The sequence below is a fragment of the Eulemur rufifrons genome, chromosome 7 (assembly GCF_041146395.1).
Source record: "Eulemur rufifrons isolate Redbay chromosome 7, OSU_ERuf_1, whole genome shotgun sequence".
NCBI lineage: Eukaryota > Metazoa > Chordata > Mammalia > Primates > Lemuridae > Eulemur > Eulemur rufifrons.
Window position 1 is genome coordinate 170345129 of NC_090989.1, and position 18167 is coordinate 170363295.

General features: G+C 41.6%; 1 protein-coding gene across 12 annotated transcripts in view; it reads right to left on the reverse strand.

The window, feature by feature from the left end:
* The window catches only part of MAGI1 (membrane associated guanylate kinase, WW and PDZ domain containing 1), a 607075-nt gene that overhangs the window by 42151 nt on the left and 546757 nt on the right, over positions 1–18167 (reverse strand). For all 12 annotated transcript variants that reach the window (XM_069476028.1, XM_069476033.1, XM_069476032.1 and 9 more), the window contains one exon: positions 3991–4022. In XM_069476028.1, coding sequence (XP_069332129.1) covers positions 3991–4022 — 32 coding nt within the window. The remainder of the gene's footprint in view (positions 1–3990; positions 4023–18167) is intronic.

The following is an 18167-nucleotide window of genomic DNA, read 5'->3' on the forward strand; positions in this document are numbered from 1 at the left end:
TACCTTGCAGCTTGCTATGTTTGCTATAAAGAAGTTGTTTTCTTATTGTTCTACATGATGAGTGCGATATGCACTGTATGGGGAATGGACACGCTTGAAGTTCTGACTTGGGGGGATGGGGGTGGGGGGAGGGGATGGGTGCATACCTACGTGATGAGTGCGATGTGCACTGTCTGGAGAATGGACACGTTTGAAGCTCAGACTCAGGGGGATGGGGGGGCATGGGCAATATATATAACCTGAACTTTTGTACCCCCATAATAAGCTGAAATAAAAAAAAAAGGAAAAAAAAAATAAAAACTACCATTTTAAATTAAAAAAAAAAAAAAAAAGAAGTTGAGGAGACTGCCTTGCCCACCATCCATTGTTCCCTATATGAAAACTTTGTGTAGCACTTTTTTAGTAACTAGGAAAATTTTCTCTCATTAGTGAAATGGTACCCTTTCTTTCATCCAACAATAATAGCTAAGCATATAATGTGGTTTCCTGTGTTGCCTAGGCTGCTGGGGAACTCCAAAGAATTCCATAGCCCAATCACACAGCACTTAACCCAGTCTTGGGTCTTGGCATTGTATGAGGACTTACAGGACTTAAATAAGAGCTGAATGATTTTCATTATGTGTGTACTTGGTTCTATGTTATATTTCCGCTTTATTAACGTTTGAAAGCACATCCTCATCGATTTTAATCTCCATGGGGTGAGGGTCTGTATAGATCTGCCTGTTGATGAGTTACTGTTTCACTCTCCCCAGTTCCATGGGGGCAAGAATGTCTTCTTAGTTCCTGTTGAATACTGGTACTGGGTCTGGTACACAGAAGGAACTCAATAGATACTGGTGGAAAGAATACATAAACATTTTTGGTAATTTGTGACAATGAATCCTTTTTATTGAAAGGAGCAATCGATAAACCATGTGTTTGCAAGCTGCAAGAAGAGAGGTGCAATGACCATCTTATTTGTTCTAGTACTTCCAGTGTCTCACACCAAACCTGACACTTTACAGGCTCTCAATACTAGTTTGCTAAGTGGACGAGCGTATGGACGGATGGATGACTAAGAAAGATGAACGTATGGATGGATGGACAGATGGATAAACGGACACATGAAGAGAGGAAGAAAGGGAGGGAATAGTTGGGAAATGAATTAGGAGGAAAACGCAGGTGGATAGTGACTTAAAATTCAGGGTTTGGTGTGATATTTACAGTTTTAAATTCTCATACACTAGATCCTTGCGTGTGCTTTAAACTGAGAGTCTCAGTTAAATAAGTTTTTGGTCAGGATGATAAAGTTGGGCCACTGAATCAGTTTCCTAGAGAGGTCTGGAACCTGACAGCAAATACGTCTTATTTTTGTCTCTGCTATTTGGCAAAAAAAAAAAAAGGTATTAAATTAATAAAATTTTATTAATATACTGCCATTGTCCCCGCTGAGTATATAAACCACAAATTCAACATTTAAATTAAATCTAGTAGGTGAAATTGCTTATTAAGGGTAAACTATAGGGACTACCCAGGAGGGGAAACAAGATAAAAAAGAGAAGTCCTTCTGTTCTAATAAAAACCCAACTACTTAATTATTGAAAACCTTAAAAAAAAAAAAAAGGTATGAAGACAAAAGGAAGCTGTCGGTCATATGAGACGACAACAATGCCAAGAGCTTCTAAGAAAAACAAAACAAAACAACCCCATGGTCCTGGTTTGCAGAGAGCTGTTGCTAAGTTTCAGTGAATCACACTTAGGCACAATCAGTGTGCTTTGAATTACGCATCCTGCATAACTGACCCTATCTGTCATTACCTGAATGGCTTTTTAGTACCCAGACATCCAGCTTCCCATGGATTCCCTCCAACCCCACCAAAAAAACCCCCTCATAATCATCTGTCTTTCTGGCAGGACATCATCAAAATTCAAACTGGGAAAGGGAAACAGCTTTCAACCCACCTGTACAGAGCTCTCACTGATCACAGATGTGAGCACCGCTTTACTGCCAACAGCAGACCTTGGCTGAGAGCCTCCAAATCCTGTACAGCAGCTGCCAGAGTGTGCCAGCCACACTGTGAAAACCATCATCCCTGTCCTGGCACAGAAATCAGGTAAGGACAAGCCCCAAGCTGGGGGTCTTACTCTTTTCTAACCCAGCAACATACCACTCTCTTAGCTTGCGGTAATTAACAGCCAGCAGACTGTGGGCAAAGCAGTTGAGAGCTTTTTTCTTAGGAATGCAGCCCGAGTAATTGGCTTGCTGCTTGCTAATGACATGGCTTCTACAAAAATTAACTGTCACAGGGAATTCTCTTTACTGACTTGGTGAATGCTGGCTCAATACCTATTTGCTACCCCCTGAGTTCACCAGGTAATTCCAGAACACTTTGGGAAAGGAGAAATGAAAATGAATTACAAAGATCCTTTTGCACACTAACTTTAAATGGGATGCAAAGCAGAAAAGAATGCCTTGCTACCTGATGTCCTGCTACCTGTGCAAAAACCGCTCTGTCTCCCCGAGCATGCTCCTCGTCACAACTCCACTCCATATGGGGTGTATAAAATAAGTCCATGTATCAACACAGTACAGCTGGGGTGGAGGAGAAAAAAGGGTGGCTCATGCTAACTCAAGCTTATGAGACACATCTTCCAGATTTGCTTCTCTTTTTCTGCAGGCTGAGTTACTATGACCCAAGGACAGGGAGACACACATGCGCACATGCACACACTTTGGCATCTCTGTGGTTCTGATGTGGGCACCAACCAGCACTTTTCTGCCTAGACATTAACACAATCTGACAAGGGAAGCAGCCCTGAAGTCAATGTTCCAATTGCCACGGTGCTATGCCATCGGAATCACATCAATTATTGCAGGTTTTTCTCTTTGGAGAACTCAGGAGTGGGGTTTAAGAATGCAGGAAGCTCCCTCTCTCATCTCCTTAATAAACTTCTGCCTCGTGCTGCCAGGCTCCGAGACAGGTGGAAAGAATTTAGCTGCAGCGCTTACAGCTGCAAAGTTTTAAAGATTCTCCTTTCCCGAATGGCAGAAAACTGTAAATATTCCCTCCCCCAAATCTTCTAAGCCACATGGAAGCATCCCTCTTTATCCTAATGTTAGTGAATTGGGAAGCCCCTTCCACCCAGATCAATTTCACAGGCACTGGAGTTCCAGATTTTGAGTTTTTAAGTAGCATTTTAATTTGTCATTAGCGGCCGGGGAGCGAAAACCCATACCACCAAGCAAAACACTATAGCCTCTAAGCTATTAGCTAACATGTCAACTAGGTAATGCATCTTCAGGGAAACCAGATTAGAAAGGACAGCAAAACATTGATTTTTTTTTTTTTTTAAAGAATCCTATACCTGCAGCATAATGCTGCTAAAGCTAGCAAAACAACAAAGGACATTTCCACAGCAAGGAAAATGTCTTATTCTCAGTGCTGGGGCAATGACCATTGTTCCATCTGGGCATGGTCATACATACAGGGCAGGGCAGAACAATTCTTCCTTAAATATACAGGCTTTTTAGTTTGTAAATAATTCATCCCCTGGTGCATAAGAAAGCTGAGGGAGAGAATAGGTAGCCATGTGAACGGCTGGGAACACCAGTTGAGAGCAATGCTACTCACGGAGCAGGTGGAGGATTTTTTTTTCCCTCCTTCCAAAGGAAACAATAGCATTTTTTAGCAACTTAAAACAGCCAAGAAACTCATCCATTTGAAGGAGAGCTGTGATACATTTGTATAGAGAAGATTCCAAACATGCATTCTTATCCTGGTTCCTGCAGCCTGCCCACAAATCACTACACAGTTAAAGACAAGCCCAAATACCTTCTATACTAAACTGATTCCCAGAACTTAAGAAAATGAGCCCCGGCTCCTGTCTCCCCCATCCACTCTAAAAACACATTTAGTGAAGTGAAGCCGGACAACATACCCTCCCACCCCCCGAGCCCGCCAGCCCCCAACCCCAACCCCATCCAGCACCAAGTAACTGACAAGTCCTTACCGACTTTGGGCTCTTCTTGGGAACTGGCAGCCCTGGAAAAAATGCAACAAGGAGGGGAGGGGGGAAGAAATCATTAGCATATAAATGTTACCTTTTCTTTAAAGAACAATCCCCAGGTGTTCCATGGCAACCTAGCCATCTGCAGAGTTATGTCAGATTTCTCCCCAGCATCGGAGTTACCAGGCTGTTCATATCGAATCAAAGCAGAGGGAGGAGGAGAGCGAGAGGCAGGAGATCTATCTGCATTAGCTATGCTGACTTGTACTGCAGCAGCCTGGAGGCTGGGAAAAGAAATTCACAGACCTCAGCGGCCTGGGAAATTGAACACTTGGACAGAATCTCAAATGCTCTTCTGGATTAAGAGAGACTTAACTTACAATTAAGTCCAGGATATTTCCTTTCCACACGATCCACTTGTCAATTGAAGCGGACCAATCAGGACAGAGGAAGGGGTATATATTTAGTTTCAAAGGAGTACATGGTTAAAATTAATTTTTTTTCTTTTTTTGTCTTTTCTTTCTTTTTTTTTTTTCTTTTCCCCTCTGCCTTTTCAGGAGAGGAAATGCCTTCTTTATTTGGATGAGCTCGACACCAAAACAAAGACGGATGCTCTTTTGCCAGTGAAGAATGATAACGTGTGAACACAGATCCAAGTTGGTCTAGGATCCCCTCTGGATCAGTTCATGCCTGGCTCGATGCCTGCCAGTCATCCAAGCAACCTCCTGTTCGGCTTGTTGGAAAGGACTAGAGCTCGGGCTACAGAAAGCATGTCATTTGCGAGTGGGAAAGAAAAATTTCACAGAGCTCCAGAAAGAAAGATAATAATGGAGAAAGAGGAAGGCAAAGGTGGTCACTGAATCTAGCTGGCTCTTCCAAAACGCTGTCGCCTGTGGGAGGGCTGGAGCTGGAAGGGACGGGAGATCTTCTCACTTCTAGGAAAGGCAGCAGCAATTAGGGGCAGACTTATGGGAAAGCTACCACCAGGGGAGTGTGGGAAAGGGAAGCGAGAAAGGAAAATGAAGCACATATTGGTGTTCCAAAAGTAATCATTTCTGCAAGCTGCTGTCTCATTTTTTTTTTTTTTTTTTTTTTTTTTTAAGCAGGGGTTAGAAAGCAAAATGCAGATTCCATCTGCATAAAGCACAGAAGATACACTTGGGATCTGGTGATTTTGCACTGGAGATTTCAACCTGTGTTGGAAAGCGATTCCTATAGAGCGTGATGATTTCAACTTTTTAGAAGTGACCTGTCAAACCATGAGCCATGCTAGGTTCAGCGCAAATAACAGGAGGTGCGGGAAGCGGGTGAGTGAGGAGGAAGCGCGCAGGTGAGCAGGGCTCATGTGCTCACTGCAGGTGAGGCATAAGGAGAGTCACTTGCTCTAAGAGGCATTGGTGGTGGGGGGGACACTCTCTGGCAAGGCTCCTCACATCACCAAAATGAGGTCACCGTGCTCTGGCAAAGTGGCTCAGAGTCAGTAAGGAACACTTGGCAGCTTGTTAAAAATGCAGAATCCCAGGCTCCACCATCAGGGGCCCGGGAATCTGCAGTATTAACAAGTATTCCAGGAGATTCTGATGCAGGGGGTCTGAGGGCCCTAATCTAAGGAAACTATAAGATAATAGAGTATTACTCTTTCACGTCAGGCAAACCCAGATAAGCAAGGTGTTTTAGAGCCCTCTGTCTCAGTTTACCCATTTAGGAAGTAGAAATAAGATGATTCACTTCACAAGATTGTTAAAATAATAAGAGAAAATGCTTGAAAGCCTCGTACCTGGCCCAGAGTAGTTACACAAGGTGAAACCCCACCCTTCACCCTCCTTGGCTGATTTATATCATTCAAAAAGGAAGTGCTTATGGTTATCGTGCTCTAACTAGGGAAAAATCATTCGCTAATAAGCATGTTAAAATATGAAAAAGATTGTAAGAGAAACATCTTGCCTACAGATAAGAAAACTGTGTTGAACAATTTTTCCACGCCTTTATTCTTAAAAATAATTATTAAGTGCTTTTTCTTGGTTCATTAATATAATTCCCTTAAGGAATTTTACCAGGTTATGTTAGTGTGGGTCACTGCATAAACTTCAAAATTATATAATATGACATCTTTAAGTTCATATTTTCTCCTAATTCAGAGTGAACTTAGTTAATTAGACTGAGCAAGGTTTCACCCATAGTTATCTTTTACCGCTCTCGACTCTGCCCAGGATCCCAGTGACCTTCTACAAAAACTTGTAAAGAATCTCCAACTAGGTAGGTAGAATCAGGGGAAATGGTTTCAATCCACACTCTGCTCATCATTTACAAGACTCTGGCCAATCTTCAATTCTCTATCTGTTAAGATCTCCATATATAAAATACAGGACATTTTTCACTATCATACAGAAACACTTGCACACATATTCAACGGTGCATTCACAAGGATGTTCACAGCAACACTGTTGATATAAAGCAAACTGGAAACAACTGGAAGTTCTAAAAAGCCGTGGGATAGCTGACCTATAAAGCAGTCTGCAGAGGTTAAATGGAAGACGCTATCTCTACAGGACCAACATGGACGGTCTCCAAAACACAGTGTGGAGGGAAACCAGCAAGCTGCAGAATGGCAAGTACAGCAGGAGACAGCCGTCAAACACACTCAAACACACGCGTGGCTTCTGCCTTCCATGAACGTCCACACCAAACTGATAACAGATATTTCTGGTGGGGCAAGGAAGGGCAGGAATCACAGGGACTCATTTAAGGAGACTTTAGTCTTACTTAGAATTCTTTTTCAAGAATGGTCATATTTACATCTCACCGAGGCAATAAAACGTTAATTTAAAAATAAACATTCATGAATGGCCCTTCCATTGTTAACTGCATAAAACCAACCAGTCTAAAGGATGTGGGGGTAACCAATTAAGGTCTGTTTCCTAAAAGGAAACAAGTCCATGGAACATTCCAAAAGATCCCAGCTCAATTGACACAACAAGCTGTATATTACCACAAATAAGAAAATCTTTTTTTAATTTAAAGAGACATTGGTTCCTCTTTGCTAGCTAGATGCTGAAAACCTTTGTTTTAAAAAGCCACGCCTTTTACAGGAGCCAACAGTGGGTTAAGACCACAAATTAATATTTAAGTACTCAAAATCAAGGGACTCCACTTGATTGCTTTAAAAAAAAAAAAAAGAAATCAAAGATTTGTTTTAGGCCCATATGGTCACTAAATCTTAAAATCTAATAAATGTGAATGCTGGAACAAACCTTATTACAATTTATAACTTATTTTAGCCAAAATCAGGTGGATTGAAAACAGCTGGGAGACCTAATAGAAAACATTCAAAAGGTCACTGCTTGAAACGGCAGAATTCTCCAAGACCTAGAAAATCACAGGATATAGCTCTTGTCTAGCTAGTTAACTGCAGGTATTGCCCTACGGGCTGGTCTATACGAAGCAGCATTATCCCACACTTCACATCATGTCCATGGTTTTCCTTAGGCAAGTGGACACTTTGTGTACCCGGTGGCAGCAGGAAGTTTGTATTCTATAAGTCATGTCACATATACTATGTATGAGACATATGGGCAGAAATGGCACCAGTCTTAATGGGCTCATCTGGTCCATTCAAGGTAAGGATGGGAAGCTTTCAGAGGAGGCAGAAGAAATAGAAAGAGTTCATACATGGCACCATCTGCTCCCTGGGCCTGGAATGCAGTGAGTGTTACTTCCAAGGGATCTCAGAAAACTTTTACGGGGAAGCATACATTCAAAGTGTGGTCTAAGTGAGATCTACAGAAGTGAGAAAAGCTTGAGACCTAAATTTCTAAAGGTGCCCCTTGGAAAAAACAAATGGTAAATTCTCTGCCAGTGACTGGGACCCAACCAATTAATGTGAGGAGGAGAAATCTGTTTTCCTTTAAATATCAAGGCCATCAACTATGACTAAATAAATGGCAGAATGGTACATACCTGGTGAAATTTTGTAACAGTGGTACACGAATAATTTAGATGAAAAAACAGTAAAGATATAACACAATAAATATGCATTTGGAAACAAAGAATAGAAGGTTATACCCAAAACAGTATTTTCTTTGGCTCATAAGATCATGCGTAGCTTTATTACCTGTTTTAGCATCTCTACAACAAGAAAAGCTTTATTTATTTCTAAACACTCACATATAGATACACAGATACCACAATAAACAGAATTCTATGTTGCCTTTTAAAGTAAGATAAATGCAGCAAATTTCAGAACATTTTATTGCACTTTTAAACTTCTAGAGCCATCACTGACCTCTACGTCTGCCAAGAGTTGCTTAGTTTTCTCCTAAATTAATATATATAGTTTTTTAAAAAGTACTGTGTTTAGATTAAGGCTTGGGCTTGTGCTATGGACTAAGTGGAAACAGGGAAGAAACAGGAGAGCTGAGCTGGGCTACCAGGGAAACCAAACAGAAGCCAAGTGCTGCCATTTCCGCACTGAGATTAATAAAACCTGGCTTGCTGGGAAAAGGAGTGGACTTCTCTAGACATAATTCCACCCTCCCCGCCCCGGTTAAAGGAAGTGAGAGGAGTATGCCAACCAATCTCACTAACTGAAATAATCAGGAAAAATTGTGCAAAGGGCTTTGAAAGAGTGAATCCTAAAGTCACTGTCACATACAAAGTGGATCTACAAATAATAAAAATGCACTATGTTGTTGATTTAAATTTCTTTCATGCTGATACTCATTCCCCTTTGCACTTGGTCTCTAAATTTGAGCACTTTAATGTAAACATTTGTTTCCTACTAAGCATTCCAACAAATGCTCTATCACGAATCCACATGTCATCCAACATGCGATTCTTCAGAGTTTTGCAAGGTGAAATGTTGCACTAAAAACTTTACTAGGGCTGAATCAGGTCATGCAATGTGCACGGAGCAAGGAACTGTGTATGTGTTAAGAGAGAGGGAGGTGGGGGGCGGAGAGAGAAAGAGAGAGAGGTCGAGATCCTAGAGACCACCGGAAGCCACTGAAAGGAAAAGACTGTGAGATGTGAGATCTTGGGGGAGTGGGGGGCTAGTCTTAGATACCAAAAAGGATAAAAGTATTTCCTCGGCACATTCTCATCTCAGGCCCCACTAGCCTTCTCTGTTATTCTAAAACCCATCAATGTGTAATCCTAAACTGTGGGACCCTCAAATTACAGCTAACTTTAACTCAGTAAACTCATCATTAGGAGTCTGTACTAAGGAAATAATCAGAGTATCTTGCAAAGATTCATATAAAAAGATGTTCAACACAGCACTATTTAAAAAAAAAAGGAAAAAAAAAAAAAAAAAACCCTGAACTTCCAAGAACAGAGGTCTGAGCAAACAGACTGCTGTTACATCAATAAGATGAAAAATTATGAAATGATTAAAAATGAGTACAACGAAGAGTATTTAGTCACTGGGGACAATAGTAACAACATAAGATACAAAAAGCAGAGTAAAAACTACACATAGAATATATAAACTTTGTTAAAAAGTAGATATACATATATATTCACATATGTACATCATACATCCAAAGACTAAAGGGAATGTATTAAAATATTGTTTCTGAACATGAGGATTATAGAGTGATTTATATTCTTAAGTATTTCCAAGGTTTTTTAGATTTTACATATAAAGCAGCTACAGTCATAAACAGCAAAGCATTACCAAACACTGCAGCAAATATTTAGTGTGCTCAGACAATGGTGCGTACTTATTGGCCTTAGTGCAGTGCTAGATTTAAAAACAACTGGAGTTTGTTCTAGCTCCCTCTTGGCTCAATGACTGCCATTCCTACTCAAGTGTCTATGCTACTAAAGTACTGGGTCATGGCCTTGATGGAGAATGTGATAAAAAGCTGTTACAGCCTCTCTCAAGCAAAGCTGCACAGAAGCACAGAGTCTCTGAAACCTTGACCGGTGCCTCTGAGAAGCCCATCGTTATCATCCTCGTCCCAGCACAAGGCTACAGTGTTCGAAGCAATTCCCAGGGTGAGGTGCGCTTTAGCTAAGTTTTTACCTTCGATAAGGGCAGCATGTATAAAACACTGTATCTGCAAATAGAGGGGCCACTAAGAAGAATCAAGCAGAAAGGGAAAAGTTGCACTGTCTGCTTCTCCTCCTTTCCTGGGAAGATCTAAAAGACACATCTTTAAAAAAAATTATGAGAGAAACTGCATTAAAGAACACGCCAGAACACTAATAATTATCAGCAGAAATGCTGCTCCATGAAAAAAAATAACGTGCTTCCTAGGTAGGGCCTTTATTTGTGGGGGGCAGTATGATGATGGGTCAACACAGCAGGAGATCATTGAGACACAGACGTGGAAGGCACGGGGAAGACAAGTGAGAACAATCTGTGCCTGCCCCCGCCAAAATAATTGATGATTATTTGACTGCAAACCAGCGGCTCTAAACGATGAACATCAACAGGCAGCAACCCTTCTAAAAAAAGCCATCTGCATCATTTCCTGTCAACCAGTTTTTTGTTTTTCTTTGTTTAATACAGAATACATAAGCCATTGAAATAAATTTAAACTGCCTTCTCCTTACCGATAAAAATGCTAAGAACGGTCCAGAAAACAGGAAAAGGAAGGTACAGTCAGCCCTAACTTTTTCCACTGAGAGCAGGAAGGAAAATAAGGAAAGTTCACTCATTCATTTGACCAAACTGTGCTGAAGGCCTGTTATGTGCCAGGAGCTGGTACGAAACGAGGCAATGAACAGACCCTACAGAACCCTGCCTTCACAGTGCTCTCGTTCTGTGGGGAACCAGAGAATAAACAACTTAGCAAGTAATTGCAGAGGGCGATCACTTCTGTGATAAAAGTGAAGCAGGGTAACGGAACATGCCTGGGATGCACGGCTCCTTCATACTGGGTGATCAAGCAAGTCTTTCTTGAAGAGGAAGCATTTGAGCTAAGAGAGAAGGAACAAGACTTATTGAGCTCTGCCACATGCCCAGCAAAGCATTACTGCAGAGATAAAGGTAAATCAGACGTGGCCCCTTCCCTGGAGGACTTCATTGTCTGTTTTAAAAGAGAAAAAAGCTATGCAACTATTCAGAGTGGTGAGTGCTACGTGCCATGACAGAAGGGAGCACTATCGCTCTTGGGAGCACAGAGCAAAGGAATCTAATCCAATATGTAGAAGGTGGCGGCTGAACACTGAAGGACGGCCAGGGGCCAGCATAAATAATTAAACAGTCATGGGGTGGGAACAACATTCAATGATTGATGCTTCATTGAACAATGATGATGACTTCTAAGTTGGTTTTTTTTTTCTTTAAGCTAAATCAGTGTGCCAGCATACACTCAAGGCCAAGCTTAAACCAGAGTACATTTTCACTGAAGGACTTTACAAACATGATATATCACAAAATTGAATCCATAAAACAAAATGAGAAAATGATCCTTGTTTGGACATGTTTGATTTTTTTCCTCCTTCCTCTGGCCAAATACCATCACCAACCCGGCGGGATAATTTTTCAATGCAAATATGATATTAGCTGCCAAGAACAGGAGCATCAGACCCAATGTGTCCAAAAAGATGAAGACATTCTTTCCTCTGGGGACTTCAAAATGGTCACTATGAAATATTGTGGCCATCATAATTTAGAGGGATGGTTGGACTTCAGATGTCTGGAATAAGTAGTTCCCAACGCTGTGTCAGCTGGCATTTCATGAAGAAGATTAAGAATACAGTTGTACAGGTTTTACAGCTACGGAGAAGTCTACTTCAATTACACAGTACACACAGCCTAATAAATATGTCCCTAGGAGAAACAAATAGCTTGCAAAGTCGGTGACTGCTGGTGGTTTACAGAGCCTTTCACCTCAAAGTCAGAAGCCCTGAACTGGCACAGGTGAGGAGAGACCCGAAGTCATCAATACCTTGTGCTGCTCAAAGACCTAGGCAAGATGGATGATTTGTCTCCATGCGATTACTGAGAAATAAATGGTCACTTCAGAAAGGGTGTCATTGAAATGACATGGCTCTATTGTTGTTATTCTCAAAAACATGTGAAGTATACGTGGAAGGCTTAAAAAACTCGGCTTCTCTTCTCATTTCTAAATAAAAATGGGTCTTCACAAGCAAGGGCTGGGTGGGTACAAAAATAACTAACAAGTCTTGAGAACCTACCTTTGACACACATTTATTCTTCATAACTGCTCTCCGAGGTAAGTAATAATATCACCTCTATTTTGCAGATGAGATAACTGAGACATGGATGGTTAAATAATATGGCCAAGGTCACATGGTTGGGCGAACAGCTGAGGAGACTTGGTATATTGCCAAAGCCTGTGCTTTTAAATACTAAACTGTAAGTCTCATTCAAAGGTGCCTAAACTATTTTGAATTACGGCCCACTATGAAGGGATGAAAACTATAGTTTATACATACAAAATGCATTCACAGAAAAATTTTCATACAGCTTCATGGAGTACATGGACCTACCATCAATAACTGATGGGCCAGTGGGTCAAGGTATCTTGGATGCATAATTGTGAAACGAATTTAGGAAGACAGTTTCTTCTCTACAGATGGCATGGGAGTATACGCATAGTCAATCAATTTCTTAACATGTCCCTGATATTCTAGTCCAAGTCACAGTACCTAAATCATTGATCATTCAAGGCTACACATGCTAAAAACATAACAAGATGAGTCTCTGATTTGGGGCAATGAAGCAAGTCTTTAAAGCTACACAACTAACAAGTTGGCCAGCCACAAGTCTTATAAAATACAGTTTCAAAAGTAGGAAAGAGCTTTTTCTGACTAGCAAATGTTTCTTGTCACTACCTAATAAAGGGATTTTTTTTACAAGACTGGGGTTAGGGAAAAGACAGAGTAGTCAGAAGTAGAGTGAATTATGGCATCGTCTCTCTAGAGGGGAAAGAAAAAGAACCGTCAAGTTAAAAAGACCACTAATTCATCAAGACCTACCATGAGGCCAATCTTCTTCTCTAGGGAATATTCCCACCAAGATTTTCTTAAGGGTAGAATTAAGCTGGTGTCTCATACAGTTCTAGGAAAGCTCTCTAACTCTATATAGGTTAAACATATTTGTAATTATGGATGTTTGTCTAAAACTGTTTTTACCTTTGAGGAAGACTCCTTAACTGACAGACTGACACCTTGATGTTTCTCCTACCTATATTCCAAATGTGAATTGCTATTTTATGCAAATGCTTCAGGGTTGGCTTTGTCATCCATTCCTCTGATCAACAGTGCATTCATAGAGGTTTCCTTGGGATAGGTGAGACTATGGTGGCCTGGAAACTCCATGGTAGTTACCCCAAATTTGAAAGTTTGACTTTTAACTGCATAGGATGTATGGGGGGGGGGTTATGAAACAATAGCTGAAAATAGCTTACTGAAAGAAAAAACTGACAAGGATTCCTCTTCTGGGTTGGCAAAACAGGATGCTCTGTGGGCCCTTATTTTAAGGTCACTGGCCCCGAAGGGAAACCTATCACCGTAATTGGTGCTGAGGAGCTTCTAGGTTAAAAAATACATGCCAGGACCCTTTTCTTCGTTTCTGACTTTAGGTTGATTCTTATCCTGACTGCTTATTTTTATAGCAATGCAGGTTAGGCACAGGACCAAGACAGAGATCCAGGACGATACCCTGACTTTCATCCTTCCCTAAGGGCACTAAACCCCTGAAACGCAAGGCCCTTCTTGAGGCTTCTTTATCTCTTCCACCACGTGACTCCAAAACCTACCCCGAATCCACACAAGTCCATCTCCACCGCTAATGCCTTTTCTTGCCTAGATGACCACAAGAGCCTGAAAACTGGTCTCTCTGCTTTATTCTTTACCCCCTATAATCTACTGTCCACACGAAGGCCCAAGACAACTTTTTACAGCATAAATCAGATTATGTGGTCTCCTGGCTACATGTCCCTGTGGCTTCCCGGCACAGTTTGAATGAAATACAAACTCTGTTTTCAGCATCCCACCAAGCCCTCCCGACTCTTTCATTTAATCTCCCACCGCTCCTCCTCTGGTGCGGGCATTCCAGCCAGGCCAGCAGTCTCCGCCTCTGGACTGCTCCCTTGCAATCCTCCAGGCATTTTTGCAAGCTGCTCCCCTCTGCCTGGAACACTATGCCTGCAGATCCATCCATACGTGGGTGACTTCTGGTCACCCAGTACCCTCCTCCAAGAAGCCATCCAGGGGCCCAGGCCATTAGCACATCTGGATGGCCCTTTTTGGACACAGTTCATTCAGGTAGCCCATTTTCTTTGTTTTCAGAGAGCCAAGCACTCTCTAAAATTACCTGTTTACTTGTCTATTGTTTGTATTGTTTATTGTTATTGTTTGCTGGGTCTATTTCAGGGACCTGGTCTATCTTATCAGACTATCCTTAGAACAGGATCTGGTCCCCAGTTCAATAAATACCTGTATCTTCTGAATGAACGTGTGCACGTGCAGGGCTCGGAGGTCTGCAGGATGCGCTAATGAACCAAGGGAGAGGGGCTGCGTGGCCTTTCTTTTTATCACCATCATCGCCGTGGTGACTATATAACAGCTCTTGATCCTTGGTCTGCCCCTTGATTTATTGGTGAGCTGCCGGGCTCTCCTGCGCTCACGGCTGCCTCACTCAGCACAGAGAACAAGGTTCCACTGTGCCACCTTGTGTCCTGACTTCCCATCACAACAGATGAGCTCTCCTCTCCTCTCAGAACAAACGGAAAGCTCAAAAAGAAACCCCAAGCCCCCTAAGCTCCCAGCCCCAGCACATGGATGTGTTCTTAAGGATTTTTTGAGATCTAAATAACGCTTCAGGTAAGGATACCTTCCTATCTTTACTTATAAAAGCAACTTTTACTACGACACTGGATTAAAAGGCTCTAAATGCCTCGCCTTTCCCCAAAAAGAGCAAATGCACACAGAGGAAAAAGAGTATTTTGGGTCCATTTCTTCAGGTAAATCCATGAATCTCTTGAGCGGTTTTAACAGACTGACAGGTGTGACTATCACTTTTTTGTCGTCATGTCCTTTTGCAAAAGAGGAGGGAAATTTTCCAACTTGTTCTGTAAGGGCATATATTATTTGGCAATTTCAATTAACTTTATTACTGAACTGCTTAATTGCAACTGAGGCCATGCCTGGCACCGTACCAAATTTTATTCTAGTATCTTAAGTTTAAGAAACCATATTAGCCTTAGAAAGCACAGGTCATGGTTAACAACAGAAAGGCAATTGGACTTCAGAGTCCTGCAGCACTGCATTGTTCAAAGTGTTTGCAAGTCCGACCTAAAGAAGCCATTTGCGGCGGGGTCAGGTTTTTCCAAAGAGCAAGGACACAAGACAAGCAGCCCCATTCATCTCCTGTGGAGGTATTAAATATCTTCAAAATCTTCTTGCTGAAACAATATCTGAGCTAGTCTAAGTGATCATGTGAATTACAGAGGGAAAAAAGCCGTTTCCTTGACTATGACAATTTCTAATGAATGGCTGCCCCGTTGAGCTGTGAGGAGCAGGAGATGCTTACGTTTTGTTCAGCTACTAGATTGCAGGTTTCAGTGAGTCAGTGCTCACCGTACCAATGGTATTGAAAAGCAGAGTACAGGAATCAGTTTCACCCATACACACTCCAACACACACACACACACACACACACTATCCCACTCAGGACAAGTATCCATGAGAAATAACTTTTATAGGTCAAGTACATTTAAGATGCAGGGACAGTCCAAGGACTGCGAGGCCACTTAATGAAATATTTTAGCTGGGAACAAGATGTATAACAGAGCGCTGTATTTACGGCAGGGAAGAGTAAGTACACTGGCAATGAAATACATGCTGACCCAGTAAGCATTCGAGTCAACAAGTTTCTCACTGTGGAGAACAAACACTAGGATTCTTTTGCTTCCTCTCCTGTGTGATTTTGGCTGTTTCCTGTTTTTTATTTTTTGGGGGATGGGGGGCACGGTTTCTTGGTGAATGAGGCTCCAGTCAGGCTTCAAGTCAATGCAGGTGGAGAACTTGATGCAAGCACACACACTTGAAATGAATCTTTAAAAGCTGTTAGGAAGTTTCTGACAGTGCTTTTTACATACAAGAAAGTCAGCCATGGGTATTTTGGGGTGCCCTGGCACATTAAATGTGTCTAGTTCACCCAATTTTTCTCTTGTTTTTGGATTTAACATTCTCTGGGTTACCCTGAGAACTTACCATAGGACAAAACAATTTCATAAAAGGGTCTGACCAATAAATGTTGTATTACATAAGACTGACGAATCTAACCCTGGCCTTGAATTCAAACTCTGCTTCTCTCTAAATTAAGAGCCGGCAAGGGCAATGGTAAGAGATGCCCTTCCTGTGGTTTGCATTCCAGAGCCCCATTCACACATGACTTTAGTGTGTCCCTCTCCTATCCTGTTCTGTCCTCAACCTCCTGCGGGGCTCTGCCCTACAGCCCTGATTCTTGGACTTAACATTTCACAAACTAGCAAATTTTCATCACACAGAATTGAGCAGCTGAGCTTCTCAGCTGCCAATTCCTTATTTTGTAAACTAAGAATATTTAAAAGGGGAAGACTCATGACAATCAACTATCTTTTCATAAGCAAAAAAATAATTTTAAAAAGGAAGAAGAATAGAATCTACGAAGGAGAGTTGTTCACATGGGGAAAACTTCACTTCATGAGAAACATACTACTCTATCCTAATTTTTCTCATTTCATTGTTGACTGAAAGAACACCTCTCCTGCTACCTTTTCCCTGAGGCTCCTCCTCCTTGCCTTCCCTTCCCTTTTCTCTCCCCCAGACAACTGAGTCAACGGTATTAAAAACTGCAGGACTGCGACAGCCTCTCTGCCACCTCCCTTGTCTGAAGTCCCATCCAATCGGACAGAGCAAGGGGCTGGAAGCAACAAGCCCTCCGCCAGGGCAGGGCAGTCTCATTCCATGCTTAGGACATGCTGAGAAGGGTGCAGTTCCAGCCATGTCTCAGATGACAGTCTGGAGGCTCAGAGACACCGCCTGAGGCTGGTCCAGGCCACTGCCAGCTAGAGGCAGAGAGAAGGACTGCTGGGAGATGGTCACAACTGGCCAAGCTGCCGCTTCCATTACTGTGCAGATGTAGAAGCAACGCTGAGAAGAAATGGGGAATTCACAAATAAAATTTCTTCTATCCAAAGCCAACAAAAAATAATCAAGAAATGGATTTCATTTGCATAAAAAAAACCAAAACAAAAAACAAACAAACAAAAAAAAACACAACACAGCATTTCCAATAAACAAAAACAAGTGGATGTCAAAGGAGTAAAAGGAATGGTTCTCAATCATGGCTGGTTTTGCCTTTCAGGGGACACTTGGCCTTGTCTGGAGACATTATTGGTTGTTACAGCTTAGGAGAGGGGCTGCTACTGGCAGCTAGTGCTGGGTTTAAAAAACAGCCTTCTATTTCTCCTTCAATTGCCAAAGTCTTAAGTGAAAGTTGCTTTATGGGGCAGATAACCAACGTAAACATAGAATCCCATTAATTCATGGGCAGCCCTGTTATTTTTTTAATGCAATCATCTGCCACTTTAGTAAGTGGTATCTATGGCAAAAGTAACTACAGAGAACGCAGTCATTTTTAAATTCAGAAACAACAAAAATATCTAAGACAGCATAGACCTGATTTCAACTACCTCCAAATGGTTTTTAAAAATTGATTAGTAATTATGCTAATTGCTGTTAGGTTCATCGTTCCAGGGCCTCTGAATATACCAACTGCCAAAAAATAAATGCCTAATTCAAAAGTCAGGTTGCTGAATTAGGGGAGTTGACGGCCAATGCCAAGGAAATAAAAGAATCCCTCTAGTACAGAGTCTTATGTTGCAGCTTCCCTGGTATTATGCTGCTATTCTACGATACGGTGAAAAAGGATCTTTTGAACAATCTTGCCTCAAATATGAAGATCACAAAAATGTTATGCCAGAATTATTCATGGCAAAGGTGATATACCAAATGAGATTTCTAGAAAAAGATTTAAGCACGAGAAGATGAGGAGGATGTGATTAACCACATTACATTTTAGATGTTTACTTGCATGTTACTCATCTATAATGAGAGATCGGCACAGTGCTGAAGTTTGTTGAATGAATAAATGAATAGCATTTATTACACATAGTGAGAAACCAAAAGTCTTGAGAACATTAGAAACACAAAAATGA